Source organism: Metarhizium album, assembly GCF_000804445.1.
Source record: "Metarhizium album ARSEF 1941 chromosome Unknown scaffold_1, whole genome shotgun sequence".
NCBI classification, from domain to species: Eukaryota; Fungi; Ascomycota; class Sordariomycetes; order Hypocreales; family Clavicipitaceae; genus Metarhizium; species Metarhizium album.
In genome coordinates this window covers 3,239,027-3,257,424 of record NW_024467575.1, presented here as the reverse complement: position 1 = coordinate 3,257,424, position 18,398 = coordinate 3,239,027, and the positions used below count along the sequence as shown (strand labels likewise).

Below are 18,398 nucleotides of genomic sequence, written 5' to 3'. Positions count from 1 at the left end.
ATGTACGTACTCAGGGCCTTCAACATTTCAGCCCACCAGACACCGACAAAAGCAATACTAGTCAGTCAAGTCTGCACCACGATAAACCTGGGACCTGGGGGTAGAACCCTCAACCAGCCAGCGCTGACGCTGCCGATAGTGATGCAAGGGAGACAAGAGCGATTCGTGAACAACTGAGCAGGCCAAGTCAATATGCCAATCACGTCCTGCTTTGGGCTTTGGAGCTCACCGCTGATCCGTCCAAACTTTTGTCTGTTTGGGGGGGCCGAAACGAGAGAGAAAAATGTACCGAGGCTCTGATTTTCTCAGCACACTGGCTGGCAGCTTCGCAGAGGCAGGCCAAGTTCGTCAAAGAGGATCGCCGTTCATACGTACCCTGCCACGAATAGACGTCACAACGCTTCATGGACTATTTTTTCCGATGTGGGGTCCTTTGCCACACCTACCACCTGCTTCACGGCATCTCAATCGTCAGAACACAATTAGCAGCCTTCTTAACACAATCGGCAGATTTCCAATTTCCCTTGGCTGGCATCTTGGCCTGTCACAGGCATCTACACGGCCTCCTTGGGGCCCCTATTGAAAAATACATCCATATTAGGGTTATCATCAGTGAAGCGCGGCGCGGTACTCTGTATGTACTACCCCCAGTTCTACTTCAACTATGTCCACACAATGGAGAGTTGTGGCAATCTGCCCTAATAAAGCAAGCAGGCTGGCGAAAAATGTGGTACTCATGCGAGACATGGCCATTGTATTCATCGCGGTGATCTACGTCGAAAAAGAGGCTTTGCCCTGAAAGTCTATTTGTGTATCGTCCCATAATGGGAGATGACTGGTATCTCCGTGCGCGCGGCATGACGTTGGATCATCCGGTATCATTCTGACATTGCCTACCGGACTCCGGTCCGGTGCAGCTGAACAACGGAAGCTTATCTGGCTAGCACTCACTTGGAGTACTTCCGCAAATCTCCCCAACTCCTATCGAGAAAAGCCGTGGACTAGAACTCGGTGGACACACCTCGGACGAAATTATGCTTGACATTGACAAGCGCCAAGTTGTGAAGACATACATACTGAGTACGCTTTGGCCCATGATTCCCAGACCCGGCGCACCCCACGCCGTGCAGATCACTTGCTCCGGTGATGAAGTGCCTGACGCCAAGGTGAGAGGGGGCAGGCCGAGCAGCCCTCTGCAGTCATGCACGAGTCGCGACTCTCTCCCGCCGACGGGCAGACCCAGCGCATATTGATTGTTTTATTGTTGATCAGTCTTCGCCCTTGCTTTGTCTTCCTTGCGTGGCAAGTACTTTCCAGCCTTGACTCTGCAAGTCAGGGCACCATGTACACATACCCCCCCCCCCCTTCCCCGATGGCAAATCTCCCCATCCCTTACCACTCACTCTACTTAAAACCCGAGCGATATTGCTCGAACCACAACTACGTAGACTCTTCTTGTTGGCCGCCTTTTCACAGCCTGTTCATTTTGATTGCTTTCCAGGGTATGGACCAGGGGACAGGGTGGTCTGCGAGAAATACGACGACGGATGAAACGATGAATTGATGACTGCGCAACCATCCTGAGGTGGGCGTGCGGCCCGACACGTTTCTGTTCAGGTTTCGGTTGCTGTCGCTAATCATTATTAGGCGGCCAACTAAACAGACCAGCTGGGCCGATTCTGGCCAGTGCGTACATAGAACGGTGCAAGGAAGTTATTCTCAACGCAACGCAGAATGCGGAGTAGTAGACAGTCTTCGGTGCAGCAGTTCTGCAACGCCAGTCTAGAGTCCGTACTCCGTACCGTACCTGGCAGAAACCATCACAGATTTTGTCTGGCATTCTGCAGACTAATCGAGTGAAACCCGGACGGCTACGGAGTACAAGTTGTTCGTTTTCTTCAACAGCCAAGCTATTACAGAGTACTCGGTATGTATCTTCTTCTCTCGTCACCGTCCATACTACGTACTGGCACTACTACAGACCGATTTGACGCGCGCCGCAGGTTTCTACTGCAGTTCTAGCTGTCTTCTGTTAGAGACACCATGCATTGCGCTTTCCGCTGTTGGGTCATAACGACGTTCCGGCAATCAAAAACCGACGAGTCAGGAGAAACGGCATATTGATTCTGAAACATGCATCGATCCTCGCCTCCACTGCCAATTCCCACTTGTCGTCTCAACTTTCTGCCCTTCTGTGAGTGTTCGGCGGCTCTGGGGCCATTGGGAGGGCCCTGTCAGGAGCCGTACATCATAAGTCCTGAATCATGGCTGCTGTACGGAGTACTCCGTATTATTTACGGTATACGCCTGACTTGACGCATGAGCGAACCATCAAGGCAATAATAGTTCACCATGATGAGCCTGTGCACGTGTTACCTGTCATAAATGGAGTATTACTGCCCTGGCCTGTGTTTCCCCCGGTAAGCGTCCTCGATGCTGCAAAGATGTGACATGTGTAGTAAGTATGCACTCGGTACTACGTATTACCAACAACATGCGCCGCAGCAGACAGGCATTCTCCGTACATCAAAACATCAACAGCAGGTCCGTGGACCACCTCTGACTCCTGAGTCGTTGAACCAGTCCGTACGTACACAAGCACGTAGGTAGTGCCCGTCGGTCGTCCCACGTCTCGAGGCTTCAGGCTCCAGACTTCAGGGGTCGTTACACGGGGCGAAGAAACATGCGTGTCTCTTCTAATAATAAGCCATGTACACCGGTACAAAGTCCCTCCCTACTCGGTACTCCGTACATGCAAGGGATATAGCACGCACTGAGTAAGTACGTACTCGCGGCCCATACGGAGTACAGGCATCTAGTACTACTACTTACTACCACTGCGTACAGAGTACGTGCTGTGAGGAAGCATGAAGTGCTTCACGTCGTGGCAAGGCAGGCTAGACTCGTCATATCGGTCGCACGGGGCCAGGCCAAGCGAGCGACTGTGTTTCCCTCGTCGGGCTATTTGCGCAATTCGGTCTGACATTAGTACTGCTCGTATTGCGTTCTTGCGGCGACCGGCAAGGGTCGTGTACCGTGCGACGGTGTACTTTGTGACGGGCAAACAATTATTAGGATGGCGGGGTGCAATGTGCTTTCTTGTCGTCCAAAGGTTCTTTGACTGCAAAGAAAACTCGGGCCGTGAGAGTAGTGCAGGGTAGCCAGTCGCCTGAGGGCTGTACGAAACAATCTCGTCTTTTCCTCTCCGAGAACGACGCCCCGGCTACTGGGCTGCTTTGCGTTGACTCCCCGGCCGAAACGGATGGGTAGCCTCACTCTTTGTGGCCGGCTTGCCACGATGACAAGTCGTGGCACCTGTCGTCGGGGGGGGTTTTGGTTCATCATCTTGGCTGCGGCTTCAAGCATAGGGCTGGTGGACGAGGACAGCCCCGGCGAAACGGGTCTGTACATGTCATAAAATATCGACTGGTTTGAAGAGAACACACTTCTTCTTTTCCCTTCTTTTCTTTTTTTATTATTGTTTTTTCTTTCTTTTTTTTAAAAAAAAAAAAGAATCAGCTTCTTCATGGATGGTTGTCAAATTCGGTTTCTGGAGAACGCATGACAGTGCCGGGTCTGCCTGGCTGGCATTGATCAGATGCCGACATGTTGCAAGAGTCTCGAGCCAAACAACCGACACTTCAGATGATGTGTGATGGATCATGTAGGCATGTTTCTTTTTCTTTTCTTGATTTCTTTGTTTTCCTCTTCTTTCCGAGTCAACACACGGGGATACTTGAGAATTTAGCGCTGCAACTGTGTCGTCTTGCAGGGCCTTGTCACGACAAAATTGGGTCATCATTGACGCGTCTCTTCCTAGTCGCCAGGTACTTCAACACGTCAGGGCAAGCGGCCTTGGTTACGGGAAATCAGTGAGCGAGCACAAGGACATTGTAGGGCCGGGGCGGGCAGGTGGAATAGAACAAGTAACCTAGATGAGGATGATGGTGAACCAGACTGAACACAGGCGGATAACATGGCTGAGGACCGGACTTTCGAGGCTTGCGGCATCATGATCGGGATCCCGAGCGGTCTGATGGTACTTTCGATTGACAGACGCCCAGCCAGACAGGCCGTCGTACGTGTCGTTGTTCCATTAGTTACTTGCTGGCAGGATTTCTGTTGGGCTGCTGCCTTCCAAGGTAATGTCGAGAAAACCAGTCCGCGCTTCTTCGGCCGAGTATACGTGGATATTTCCCTTTTAGTAATCAGGCGGAAAGTAGTGCTGGGGGCTCCCGCCCTTCCGAAGGGAGAAGGCATTGCCAAGTTGCTGTCTGCACTAGACGACTCAATCGACCCGTATCATGCTGAGGTTAAGACATCAATTGATGCTTAAGACACTTATGATCTGGAATCAAAAACCACGAATGATGCTATACCTTGATGTTATTCCACAGAGACTGCCTGCCAACGGATGGATCAGCTAGCCACGGCATGGTTCCAGTGAGGCCGCGACTGGTTAGACTTGTGGCCGAGGACCTGCAGCGGCAAACTCCGAATGGATGAAAGGAACACAACAAGGTGATGGCTTCCAGTTTTTACATTGAGACTCTGGCTCCTCCGTGAAGAGTTTGAACCCGGGCAAGCCGGAAGGATGGCTACGTAGATGCCCAAGCACGCCCTGCAGCGCCTTTTTGAATGCCCATCGTCTGTTATCGGTGGTAGCTGCGATGATATTTCGGTACGTGTCTCATTATCAGTCGTCATCTCTGCAGGGCATCGGTGGTTTCGGCTTTCACGTGCGAGACGTGCGGCTACATCGTTCAGCTTGCGGGGCAGCCCACGATCGTCGGAGACAATGCAGGGCCCGTGCGACCAGACGGAGCTGAGCTGGCACGAGGTGAGGGATTGATGCTGTTGCCGAGAGCCACCGGCTTGATTTTTCGGTTGTTGCCATGTGGCTCCGGCCACGGGCATGACAACCCAAGTCTGATCTGGTCCATCGTCATGACGGATACTGGACGGCAACTGTCAGCAGCGCAGATTGGATCAAAACTGTTGAAAAAGCTTACATGTAGGCGTCATCCACGGCGGCGGCTCCAATGCGACGGCGAGCCCCGGCTTCTTTCGTGACTGGCTGGGCATGGCTGGACCCATGGATGCAGGTCGGCATGCTGATTGGATGCACCTGCGCGCAACAACCTCGCCGCGCGCGGAGAGTCGGAGGCTGCACAAGTCGTCCATGCCATTGCCCACCCGCCGCAACCGCCGCATGACAAATCTGGCACGACTCACGCCGCCTCCGGTCAATCCTGGAACCGCCATCACCGCAATTCCCTCTCGTGTCGCTGCGAACCACAGGGCACGGCATCAGGACACCGTTGACGATTCGATTGTTTGCTTCACTCGAGATTCCGACTCTGCCTGAAGCGCCTCCCTGCGAACGCGCCCTCCTCCAGGCTTCTCCGCGGCCAACCCTCATTTGAGCCCGACGGCGCAGCGAAAAGCATCCAGTCAACCACCACAACATCCGGAGCCGTCTTATATCTGGCGTTCGCAGGCCTGAAACACGACACAAAGGCTGCGGATTTCGTCTCACCAAGCATCACGCCATCATGTCGACATACAGTGGTAGGCACGGCCCCAACGTGTCCCAGTACCTCCGCGACCTCAACACCATCAGCCCTCAGGACACCACTGCCCCTGCCGAGGACGCCTTCAACATGGAAGACGACCTTGCTCTCTTCACAAATACGCAGTTTTTTGATTTCGACTCGGGCCAGAACACCGACTTCCAGGCCCAGCCTGTCAAGGTGGATGTTGACACTTCTACCGGACATGGGTCGACTCGGTCTGGCGACGTGACACCTGCCCAGGCTGCTATCGGCGATATGCCCGATTTGGACTTTATGTCTGGTACGTGCATTCAAGTATTTGTTCTTTTTGTTTTCCTTGCTCTCCAGGCTTTGGGTCTTTTTTCTTCTCTTTTCTCGCATGCCCATGGCGCCTGTTTTCTCGAGGGCCATGTGTTCGATTGATACTGCGGGTCCGGCTTTCGGAATCCCAAGCGGGGTGACTAGGACAAGAAGATGACTTTCCCAATGCACAAATCACACAATATGCACAGCTTCTGTCTCTCCCCTCCCCCTCCCCCCCCTCGGCTTGCGCCCTTGCAACAATCTCTCGACTGTCGCTCTGCACCACGGCTTTCCCCAAGTTCTGCTGGCATGACTCTGGGCTGGTGGTTCATGTGTTGGATGTGGGGCCACCGTGGGGGGTCTCTCTCGATGCTCAATGGTCAGCGATGGTGCAATCCCTCGTGATTGTCCGCGCGCCCATTGTCTGCCATCCGGTTGGCATGCACACCAACGGCGGTTGTCGCAGAATGCGACCTCACTGCAGATCTTCGTCTGCCAATTGGCAAATCCAAGTTGTTTCCTCTGATATGACCATGGCTTGGACGTTACTTTCACCATTTAAACCGCGCTCGGAGACATGCTTCACCAGCGGCGGGACTCTGGCTGACTCGAATGCCTGCAACAGGTGACTTTGATTTTTCCGACTTCAACAACGCCTATGCCGCCGCCCCGCACATGAATGCCTTTCCCGATTCTGCGCAGGGATTCCAGCCTCTCCAGCCTAACCACCAGGTCCAGATCCCTCATCAGCAGCCCCAATTCCGCCAGGGCCACGCCAGAACCGGAGACAAGCGAAACCCGGACGCCATGGTCTCCGCCCCTACTCCCGCGCCCCAGCAGATGAGCTTCGAGGATGCCTCTCGCGTCGCTGCCGACGAGGACAAGCGCCGGAGAAACACGGCCGCCAGCGCCCGTTTCAGAATCAAGAAGAAGCAGCGAGAGCAGGCTCTTGAGAAGTCTGCCAAGGAGATGACCGAAAAGGTCACCGCCTTGGAGAACAAGATTGCCCAGCTGGAAACTGAGAACAAGTGGCTCAAGAATCTTCTTGTTGAAAAGAACGAGGCCGGCGACGACATCACCGCCCTGTGGAAGGAGTTCACCAAGCACGCCAGCGAAAAGGCCAAGACTGCCGAGTCATCCGCCACCACAGAAGCCGTCAAGGAGGAGCGGTGACGTGGAGCGGTTGCGCCTTGTCCGTAGTCCAGTGGGCTCACGACGCGACGAGACGGTTCGGGCCGCGTGCGCGTTGATGCACCGACGTTCCGTTGGGTGGGAGCGTTTTCTGTTTAGTTTCTGGCGTTTTTATCGACTTGTGTAGAAACAATCTGGGTGGCGGTTTGCTGCTGTTTTGGACTAGCTAGAAGGACTGACTGTCCAGCTATCCGTGGAAGATCTATACATGATGAGCATGTAGACATGGCTGGCTAGATATGAATTGAATTGGTTTAAAGATTTACAGCTGTAATGGTTTAAAGATTTACAGCTGTGCGTCACGGCAAACAGTCACTGCATTCGTCGAGGAGCAGGAAGAGCCCTCGGATCGTCTGCTGTAACACCATGCGCCTCCTCGACTGCTGTCACAACACGGCTGGTTTCTTCCCCCCTGTCATGCCCCGGCCAGTACAATAAGCTGCGCATTCCGACACGCCCGCATGCCATCTCACACTTGTCTATCCAGCCGCGGGTGTGGTGTTGTCACGAGTCCTGCTTGCTCGTCGTTTTGTCGCCGGCCGCCCTCAAGGCTGCCAGCCGCTGCTTGTTCCGTCTCCCTAGTACCCTTAGGGTGTTCTGCTTCTCGACGTCGCCCATTTCCGGCCAGTTCGAAATGCGGGACACGGTGCCGTCCACGTTGACGACAAGAGGGCCCAAGTGGTCCAGCTTGACCGTCGTGCCGTGCCCGGAGACGTCGAGGGTCGTCGCCGAGTTGTCGCCGGGGGCGGGGAGCGCGCGGCCGCCGGGGCTCGGTGATTGGCGTGACGGGGTTTCCGAGGGCGACGAGGACGAGGAGTAAGATGTTGGCGAGGGCCCGGCGGTGTTCGCCGAGGACATGGCTTTGGGACGGAGAGGTCTGATTCTGGGCCCGAGGCGTGAGAACAGGAGCATTCCCGGGGGTGGGGTGCCGACGTGGGAAGGGCCCTCTTTATGTTGAACGGAGTTGAACTGAATGTCTGGACGATGTCTAGAAGTGAGCGCGGTGAGAAGGGCTTGTTGCGAAGCGGCGGTGGAGAAAGTGATGCTTGCTTGGAGGTTTTTGAGGCTGCAGGGGGGGCCTCCACTAGCGCCCGAGCCTGGCCTCTTGACCTCGGGCGACGACTTGCCGCATCGCCGTACGACATGTTCGGTTTTACAGGTTTTGCATTCCAAGTCCCTGCTGTGGGACTCGCCCGGTTCCGGCCTGCTGCGTGGTAGATATCTTGAACCCGGAAGACGTCCCTAGTATATTGTACAACGCGGGAGTAGAATCGCACTCTACGCACGGAGAACATGCATCGTCTACGTGAAGATTGTCTTGGCCTTCTGGTGCAGCGCTCCGCAAGACATGCCGCCCGAAGGGGCAAGACAAAACAGCTCTCGGGTACTCCGTAACACGACGGCATTGTCGATGCTGGTCTTCGGTTGGGTGTGAGCACTGGTGGCTTGGGCAGGGACCTGCAGTCGTGGTACGCGGTACGTATGCATGAATCTGGACCGCCGGAAATCGAGAAACTGGGCGTGCTAATGCCGGTGTTGAAAGGAAACACGACAACGCAACGTTGGCGAACGGGTCGTGACAGCCCAGCCGTGCTGAATCTTGAAGACGCAAGGAACTGCTAAAGGCTGCGGGTTCGCTAAGAAGGTGGCTTCCCTTGGAATATTCCTCTGCGTCACATTTTCACGGGACAGCTTGTGCATATCTCGGTTTCGAATCGGACTTGGAAGGAAAACAGGTTGGTAAATGTTCAGAGGTGCTGTTCAAGGCGTCGTGGAGATTTTTGTTTCTTGGTTCGTAAAATATGCACAGCCAGACCAACACACAAGTCGGCCAAACATCCATCCAAGCCCGAAAAGCACGTCATGGATGATACGCTCGAGAAATAGATTCAAGCCAGAGCACCTTCCCATGGTATTCGTGCCGCTTTTCTGATGGATGACAAGAGTCTCCTATTCGTCAGAGATCCCCGGGTACTTCAGTAGAGGGCGAATCAATTTAAGCCCTTTTGCCACTTTGGACGCACCCTTTTGCCTGTATGAGCCAGCATCGAAGAAAAGTATCTCGACCCTCTTTGCATCTCCCTTTGGTCATCCTTAATCCGTTCCAGTACGAGTAAAGAAGGGACTTTCGTATCGTGGAGGAGACTTGCAAGATGTAAACTGTTGCTGATGATAAAACTGGTTTCAGTCTGAAAGCACATGCAGTCTTTATACTGTATGAGGCAGAAAGAAGCAAAGACTCACTTATCCCTATCCTTTGAGCCTCCTCCTTTTCCGAAAGGGTATACAGGGTTAGGGTTAGCGTTAGACGGCCAACTCGACGTGGATGACATTCCCCGCATAACAGCAGGTTACACCGGCTGCGGATCACGGTTCGGTGGGAAAGGGGACATGATGAATGGGACAGGGGCCAAGGGCGCTTATTGTGTGCTTTTGTGTTCCATGTTACGGTGTGCATAACGGGTTGACGGCACCAGTCGAGATTCAAGGCACCAACTTAAAATGTCGTCAAATTGAAAACCTGAGCGAGTGCCCAAGAGCACCGCACATAGCACATGCTTACATGACGCACTACATACTAAGTACCTAAGTACCTAGGTACTTGAGCACGCAGGTACCTAGGTGCAGCTGCCAACACCTGGCAGACGAAAAACAAAAAAAAAAAAAAAGAAAAGACAAGGAAAGAGTAGAGTGAAAAGGAAAGGGCACTTACTTGGTGACGTCCGAGGTGCCGAGTTCCGGTCGATCTCACCTCATCGTCATACGGAGCAGATAGATGCCAAATGAAAAAAATTGCCTCAGCCCGCGGCTCGCCGCCTTGCATGACGGCCGCGCCAACATTCGAGCAAGTGCCCTCAAGTGCTTCCCCGCCCGCCGGCAGCTGGCTGCACATGGGCATCATGGGCATCTGGAGGCTAGACTGTACCAGTTGACGTGTTGGAGACGAGTGAACGAGGCAATTCGGGCTCCTTCAGGCTTCGGGGCCATTCGGAGCCAGTCGTCGAGTAGACGAGCTGGACCACATATAACGATGACGAGCCCCCGAGCCCTCTCCACTTGCTTCCAAGCCGTCTCACATTCTCTTTTCTTTCTTTGCTAAGGCCTTTTTTTCCCTTGTCAAGCCCCCTCCACCTCTCCTCGAATCCTTTTTCTTCTGCTATTATCCCCTGCTTTTCCTCGAAGCAATCCCCTCCCCGGGCCAAGCCCTCAAACTCTACTCTAGCAGGACGAGACTGGCCCCGGGCTCTCAGCATCTCAGCATGTTTGGCGGGCGCAAGTTCTCCTTCAACCGTCATACTGGCGCTCCCAAACCCAGAGCTCGTCGGTTCAGCAACGCCGAGCCAGGCGCAAACGGTAAGCCCGGCGCTGCTCTCTAAACCCAGCTGTCTTGTCTGGCTCCCGAGCTTCCATTGATGTGCACCTCCGTCTGCTGCGCGTGGCCAAAAATCAGGGCCTGGCTGGTGTGAGCTTGCCAATCGAGCTGGCATTTCAAGACGCCAAAGAAGTGGCAGCACGGACGGATAGCAAGGCAACTCGCTGACTCGTGCCCAGAGGTCCAGTCCAAAGTCCACCGTCAGTTCCGCAATGCCCACGAAGGCCATCTCCCCCACGCCGGTCTCGACGCCAGCAGAGCGTCCACCGGTGTCATTTGGTGCACGGAACGCGCCGCCGAGCTTGGCTTCTTCGAAGAGCCCGACTCCTGGGCCAACCTCGGCCAGGGCGCTCCCGAGGTCGAAGACGACATTGCCGGCTGCTTCAAGCGTCCCGAGACCATTGACATTTCCGTCGCCGCCAGAGAGTACGGTCCTACTGCCGGCATTCGACCCCTGAGAGAGGCCGTTGCCAAGCTGTACAATGAGATGCACCGCAGGGGCAAGGAGAGCCAGTATACCTGGGAGAATGTGGCCATTGTGCCTGGTGGCCGGGCGGGTTTGATCCGAATTGCTGCCGTCTTGGGCAATTCCTATCTAAGTTTCTTCCTGCCCGATTACACGGCTTACAACGAAATGTTGAATTTGTTCAAGAATGCGCGTCAACCCGGACGATGGGGAGAGCTGGGTGCAGCCATGAACAGGACAGTGGTGCTGACCGCCAGGCCAACAGTTTGCAGCCATTCCGGTCCCTCTATCAGAGGAGGACGGCTACCACATCCACCCCGACAAGATTGCAGAGGAAATCGCCCGCGGCACCTCGGTGATTCTCACGTCAAATCCGCGAAACCCTACCGGCCGCGTCGTTGCCAACCCCGAACTGGCCGAGATCCAAGACATTTGCCGAGGCCGCGCCACTCTGATCAGTGACGAGTTTTACTCGGGCTACAACTACACGAGCAACTGCGACGGAACTACTATTTCTGCCGCCGAGAACGTGGACGACGTCGATGAGGATGACGTCTTGATCATCGATGGTCTTACCAAGCGATTTCGATTACCAGGATGGCGAATTGCATGGATTCTGGGACCCAAGGGTATGCACCATTATTGTCCCGAACGTGTTACCACCGGTTGCGGCTTGCAGTTTTCGAAGCTAACTCATCACCTACAGAGTACATTGCCGCGTATGTGACTTTTGCAAGGATGCACGACGACTTTACCCAAGCTAACAGGACTCTAGCATTGGTTCCTGTGGTAGTTATTTGGACGGCGGTGCGTGCCACGCTTTCCAGGACGCCGCCATCCCCATGCTGGACCCAACCCTTGTGCAAAATGAGATGGTCCATTTGCAGCGCCACTTCCGTGTACGTGCTGAACCACGTCGTGCTGCTTGGAGACGGACTCTCTGACTTTTTTTCTCTTCCAGGACAAGCGGGACTATGTTGTCCGCCGCCTGCGCGAGATGGGCTTTGTTATAAAATATGTCCCAGACTCTACATTCTACCTGTATGTTTGGTTTTTGTTCTCTGACCTGTTTTTGTAACTGGGGACATCGGAAGCCGGCGATACTAACTGCAAGCCAGGTGGCTCAACCTCGACGGCCTCCCCGAAGGCATCGCCGACGGCCTCAACTTCTTCCAAGCTTGTCTGGAAGAAAAGGTCATTGTTGTGCCCGGCATCTTCTTCGACCTCAATCCCTCGCGACGCCGTGACCTGTTTGACAGCCCGTGCCACCACTTTGTGCGTTTCTCGTACGGTCCAAAAATGGAAGTACTGCGCAAGGGACTGGATGGCATCGAGAGAGTTGTTTCCAAGTATGTGCTTTTTTTTTTCGTGTTTTCCTGTTGGAGAAGTTTTCTGGTTTTATATTTTATTTTCTTCTAATTTTTCTTTCAGGCACAAGAAGGCTGCAGAGTGATATTGTCAAGTCGTGAAACAGGGAGTACAAGTATCATTATGACGATGAAGAAAGTATTAAGCAAAGTTTGGACTAGTTAGCTTCGTCTTGATGTGGACCAGGCTACTGCTGCCGCTGCCTGACGCTGGTGACATGTTGGTCAAAGACGGTGTAAGTCTGGGGAGCCGCTCAGAAAGGCAGCACGTTCACAAGATTCACAAAGGCACTTACTATGCTTGAATTTAGGTATCAGACAATGACGAGAGATATTGACAATTGTATGACATGTGTCTGTATATTGTGAAATACAGGAAGAAGGAAAGGGGAGAAAATAAGAGCCTCACGTTTCCCTCCATTGAGATCCACAGAACCAAACCGCAAGCAACAACTCCCCGATCGACAGAAATCTCCTTTTTCCTCGGCTGGTAAGCGGCGACAGCGATGTCACAAAGATTAAAATTAATCGCTCGTGGTCCTTTGTCAACCCAAATGCCTTCGTTCTACGTGCATACTGCGACGCCTCGGCCATACACTGCCCGTCGTGCTTCGAAACTATTCACATCATCGTGTATACTGACAAAAGAAAGAATAAGCAACGGCCCTCAAACGCTCCGTAGCGCCGTTTCAATCTGCAACGCTACTGACAGAGGAGTGCACCCGCATGTCGACGCCTACCCAGGACCAGTTGGCATGACCGCGGGTAGAAGACCTGGCCACGCAGATTGTGTCGTCTGTAAGCCTGTGCCTGTGCCGCAGGGTGACAAGTTAGGTCCTCGCTGTACATGCGGGTAGACTCGTGGGTTTCGTCGTCTCACGTCAACAGTTGACATTGTTATACGTAAAGGAGACCCGCATATGCACGAGGGTTGCAGGCCCCGTGATGCCCTCACAATCCGTTTCCGACGAAAAGAGCTGCTGAGGGGTCCTGGGTGACGTCATTCCTTTTTACTTCAAATAGAAAACCAGGCCGCCTGCAACCTTTGTATGGCAGCCACGGATATGCCCTCGCCGAGGTGCGTTCCAATGCTCATCTTGTCTTTTCCCACACCAGAGCAATCGAGTTTAGTTTTCTCCTTTGTGCGATTGCCATGTCCCCCTCCATCTTCACCTCAGCCAATGTCGTGCCACGATGGTGACGTACAGCCCCCCCCGCGAGCATGCGCAATGAGCCCACGCCATTGGTCCGGTCCCTGTTGCCCCTCTTCTTGTGCCCTTTTGAATTTATACAGGAGTTTCTTCAGCCTCTCTTCAGTCCTATACCTACTTTGCTTCTCAACACAACAACAGGAAGGAGACGTTGCAGTACAGTAGCTGATAGCTTTGATCCAACGCTCGTGAGTTTGGCCTCAACTCTTACTTTGATCCCTCTCCTCCTCTTCGTTTCAGCGTCATACTTACTTTCTCATCACCAAGTAGTCCGCCCTTTTCTTCCCGTTTTTGTTGCCCAGCAGACAATTGACCGTCCTCAGCCATCATGGGTGTTACCAAAACTACTCTCAAGGAGGGCTCCGGCGCTCAGCCCACCAAAAACCAGACCGTCACCATTGAGTACACCGGCTGGCTGAAGGATCCCAGCAAGCCTAACAACAAGGGAAGCCAGTAGGTCCAGCCGACCCTTTCTTTTCTTCTTCACGAAACAAGGTGACTAAATGGGACCACTTGTACCCAAAGGTTTGACTCCTCCGTCGGCCGCGGCGATTTCGTCGTCAAGATTGGTGTCGGCCAGGTTATCAAGGGTATGTCACAACAGATTCAGAGAGCTACCAACGGAATGGGTCCCGAGGGGAGTGTTTTTCTGACCTATTGCTGCACAGGCTGGGACGAGGGCGTCATGCAGATGAAGGTTGGCGAGAAGGCCCTTCTCGACATCACCTCTGACTATGCATACGGTGATCGGTAAGCTTCCGCGCCATGGAACCCAATCAATCCCGCTGGGCACCGTACCGACTATGTCCTTTTACAGTGGATTCTCTCCCGTCATCCCCCCCAAGTCTGATCTCCTCTTGTAAGTTTTGTCGCTACCTTGTAGAACGTGTCCGTGTCACTCATATTTTGCGTAGCGACGTCGAGCTGAAGAAAATTGCCTAAATTTGAGTTGGCCGGGCCGAAAGGCATAAAAGAACAAGGCGGCGTGGCGATTGCGCGGCGAAGAAAGAAAACAAAAAAAAGAAGAAGAAGAAGAAAAGAGCCCTCCCGTTCAGGTCTTCGATTGCCCATGGAGACTACTCGTTGCGTTCCGATATCCGGCACCACCGTTTTTTCCGTCCTGATTCCCGAATAGGTTTTTCTTCCCCACGGTGGTTTTCCTATGCCATATCAGCTAAAGGGGGTGGGAGTCCAGAAAATAGCGTCAAGTAGTTATCTAGAGAGTGTCTGACTTGGAACAAATACATGCACATGTTGGCTCCGCCCTGGCGTCGCCGAAGCCGCGTCTCAGATCTCGCCGACCAAATCCGATTCTCGGTTCATGGTATTCGCCAGTGGCTGCTAGGTCGAGGAGTGGTCATATATGGCGGTGGTAAATGTGACTTCATCCAGCTACGACTCGGTGATATACATGAGTAGTGCAATTGGGATGTTGCTTCCGGGCTCTCGGTCTATGAAAGGGCCAAAAATTTCGGTAAGCTGACTCTACTCTATGATTTCAATTACCAGCTTGGGGTGCCCCGGACTTCCTTATCTAATTTCCATCGGCTTCTGATCGTTGTGCTCAACCTAGACAATGTTCGGTTTTATATACACCAAGTCTGTTCGAGATGACGATGGCTAGGACTGGCTGTGCCTACTATTGTTCTCGGTGAGCCGTTTCAAGCTGCCGCTCCATCAACATTCCTGTCCCACATTGCAGCAGGCTCGATATCATTCATAATCAGTCTGGAGCTTCGGCAATGGTCAGCACCCTGATATGTCATACCAATCCAGAGTTACCACGTCTTGATCCACTCAACGCACCAGACAGCAGCCAAGATTTATTCAGTCAAAATTCGTGAATCCGACCATTCTGTAAAAGTATAGTGAGTCGGTTCTAACGTCTGATGCAGAACATACCAGGCATCTGATAGCTGGTGCCACCACCAAGGAATCCCAACAATCATGGAGGGCTTAGGAAAGAAATGCATGCGTTCAACGGCTCGCAGGTCACCCCTGCAAAGAAACATATTGCCTAGTCCCTCGACCTAGTGCCGAGGATACGATGATTGCCAATTCGCGGAGTGGTTCCTGGGTCGAAGAACTTGTTCATTCTCACGTCCCCAAGTCATCCCCGGCTCACCAATGAATCAATTGGGCATCAACCATTCGCACGGCGTGTGCCAACACCCCCCTACCGACGTCAACCCAGCCATCTCACGACACAGCTTCTCCTCACGCCGGAGCAAACAGCCGAGAAGTCAGCAGCGCCCGTGAACCGAGCCCAGCAGTCAGCAAACGCCACAAGACATCAGCAACCCCATCTCCACCAAAACAAAGGTAAGCCGCATTCCAGCAAAGATATCCCGCAGGACAAAAAAGCAGCCACGGCGTCTCAAGGAGTATCCGATCGGGTACACTTTTTCATGCTTCGCACTATGCGACGGGCAGCCCCTCCCCCCGGCCCGAAAGGTTTGGCAAAGATGTACGTGCCCTTCCGCCACGAAGAAGAGCTGCTGGAATGGAAAGGTGTTGGTTGGCTTTGCGTACATGCATGTGGCACCACTGAAACGATATTCTTACGTGATGCCCCGATAAGATTGGAGAAGAGACGGACTTGAGATTTGTTTTGCAGAGAAATCAGACGCATCGGAGACAGATGGGAGTTTGGGCAGACTTTCGTTGGGCGTGATCGAGTCTAGACGCTATCGATTTTCATGCTCACAAGGAAGAGCCCCGTTGCGACGCTGCCAGATACCCAAGCACACAACACACACATACGTACGCTCCACCTCGAACAAACCAGAGGTGTACGAATAACGACACGAAGGGGCCCCCCTAAAAAAAAGAAAAGAAAAGAGGTGGTGTATTCACGATGGTATTGCACAGGCGAAAGGATGGAAGAAGGATTCGACGGCCGAGGCATAATTGTGGAGGGCTGACGATGAAACGGGCGGGTCTGACGGCGGATCTCGAGGCTCAATTCATTTATTTTTCTCTGGGTCCCCTTCCTCATGCGGAGTCGACTGTGGAAAGGCTAGGCCGTGGACGAATGACATTTGCTGGCGGCCGAGACGATGGACTTTCGAAACAGTCTCGATTTGGCGGCGCGTTGATGCGAGTGCGGGCTGAGCTGTGTCGTTTGTTACGGCGTCGTCTGACATGTCCATGCATGCCATGCCATGCCGTTTGACCCATCTCGATGGTGTCGTCGTAATGCCGCTCCGAAACGACTGTGGCCGAAACACCGGCCCCGGCTTGGCCAGTTTTATCTGCTCTCTCTCTCTCTCTCTATCCGTCTATTACGAAAAAAAGTCGGTGCGGTAGTGGCTCGTCGACTCCCCGCCGTCCGATGTGCCCGTCCATCTGCGCCCAAGACAGCTGGAGAGGGGCAAAAACGGTGGTTCAGTTGCTGGGAAGAATGGCAAGGCGCCCTCGCCGGCTTGAAACGGACAGACAAGGTCAAGGCTGAGCCGCAATGCACGGATCAGGCACGTAGCACGACGGTCGAGACGCCTCGGACGGGCTCATGGAGTAGTCTGTAGGTGTATGTATGTACAACAACGCCGGGAGAGGGGGGTGGTGTTTTTCTTCTTCCCTTCCAGCTTTCTTCGTTTGTGTCTTTTTATTTGGTCTTGGCACGGGGGGTGTGTATATGAAAGCTTCCTTTGTTGGCAATGCTCGCTCAGCACACGGCGTGAGAGCAGGACCGACGGCGCATTCGTCGGGTCAATGCAAACAAGGCGCTCCTTTTATCGGAAGGATGCCCTGGGACGGTTTTCTGCTCCGTAGGCGCACGGGATCGGTTTTATCTACTTGTTTGTTCATGTCGCCTGTTGCACCCGCACTTCACTTGGGAGGCGCGCGGTAACGTTAGTTGGTTACATGACTGCGCAAGCCATAGCATGACGAGCCCTGTGGAGTCAATCGGTGGTCGACCCGCGGGGAGGAGGGGGCGTGTCCAACGTCCGTCTGTCTGTCAGGCAGGGGCCGGCCGGCCATGGCCCTGTCGACTGTCCACAACAACAGCCCAGCCAGCTCGAGCATGAATTAGTTACTACGATGACGACTATTCCTCGGCAAAAACAAACAAGCAAACAAACACACAGCCACACAACCGCGACAAAGGCCTGGGCCGGCGTCAACTGCGAATCGCAAAAAGCATCTGAACCTGCAAAGCGCGTCGACATCAAGGTTAGTTGGTAGTTGGGGGCGAGAGGAACGAGGCCCAACAGCAACGAGCCCATGGCATGTGCATGTGCGTGCGCGCAGCGAGTTCGGAGCACCTCGATCGACATGTGGACGTTGGGACGGACAAGCGCCAGTCCGTCTGTGCAACCGCTCGGGGAGCCTTGTTTTGGCGTCAAGGAGGAAGTAGCGCAAGGGGAAGGGACGAACAAAAAAAAAATTCCCCCCCTTTCCAACCCGTGCTGCCGTTGCTTGCGATGGAAATGCGACGCGGGTCTAGTGCAGTCTGTTTGAGATGAGCTCGCCCTCGGGTTCCTGTTCCTGTTCCTGGCGTGCAACGTCATTCCCGCACGGCCGAGAGCGCACTAGCTTCGGGCCACGCGGCGCCATTGCAGGTCGCTATTCACTTTAGCCGGGCTGGCTGTGCGTTGTAAGCGGCACTCACTGGTGGTGACCGGTCAGTGACTGCCGGGCACTGCGGACTGGTGACTCAGCGCCTGGAATGGCAATGGCAGTGGCAAGTGGACCATGGGCACACACGCACGGTTTTTTTTTTTTTTTTTTTCCCTCCCTCTCCCTTTGTCTTCGTTGGCTTCTGTGCGCCCGCCCGCCCTCGTGGCCGCCCGATCAGATCAGGTCCGTCCATTCGAGCGCAGTGCCTTTGGCAAGCGGGGCGGCGCATTTGTCCGCACGAGTACGGAGCACGGAGCACGGAGTACGGAGCACGCAAGGCACGTACTTCCCTACTTCAGTACTCGGCAG

General features: G+C 53.9%; 4 protein-coding genes across 4 annotated transcripts; 3 read left to right on the top strand and 1 right to left on the bottom strand.

The window, feature by feature from the left end:
- Nucleotides 1-5,555: 5,555 nt before the first annotated feature.
- MAM_00920 (Regulatory protein cys-3) lies at nt 5,556-7,031 on the top strand (the record flags this gene model as incomplete). Its single annotated transcript, XM_040819719.1, has 2 exons — nt 5,556-5,856; nt 6,484-7,031. The coding sequence occupies 2 exons, from the start codon at nt 5,556-5,558 to the stop codon at nt 7,029-7,031; spliced, it is 849 nt and encodes a 282-aa protein (XP_040682984.1).
- A 522-nt stretch (nt 7,032-7,553) lies between these two features.
- MAM_00919 (uncharacterized protein) lies at nt 7,554-7,907 on the bottom strand (the record flags this gene model as incomplete). The annotated part of the gene is made up of 1 exon (XM_040819718.1): nt 7,554-7,907. One exon carries the CDS (start codon nt 7,905-7,907, stop codon nt 7,554-7,556), a length of 354 nt encoding a protein of 117 aa, XP_040682983.1.
- Nucleotides 7,908-10,309: 2,402 nt separating this feature from the next.
- Nucleotides 10,310-12,341, top strand: MAM_00918 (aminotransferase; the record flags this gene model as incomplete). The annotated part of the gene is made up of 8 exons (XM_040819717.1): nt 10,310-10,403; nt 10,602-11,108; nt 11,161-11,517; nt 11,595-11,607; nt 11,664-11,787; nt 11,850-11,929; nt 12,007-12,237; nt 12,320-12,341. The coding sequence occupies 8 exons, from the start codon at nt 10,310-10,312 to the stop codon at nt 12,339-12,341; spliced, it is 1,428 nt and encodes a 475-aa protein (XP_040682982.1).
- Nucleotides 12,342-13,794: 1,453 nt separating this feature from the next.
- MAM_00917 (peptidyl-prolyl cis-trans isomerase) lies at nt 13,795-14,408 on the top strand (the record flags this gene model as incomplete). Its single annotated transcript, XM_040819716.1, has 5 exons — nt 13,795-13,919; nt 13,992-14,056; nt 14,135-14,216; nt 14,284-14,325; nt 14,381-14,408. The coding sequence occupies 5 exons, from the start codon at nt 13,795-13,797 to the stop codon at nt 14,406-14,408; spliced, it is 342 nt and encodes a 113-aa protein (XP_040682981.1).
- Between the last annotated feature and the right edge of the window lie 3,990 nt (nt 14,409-18,398).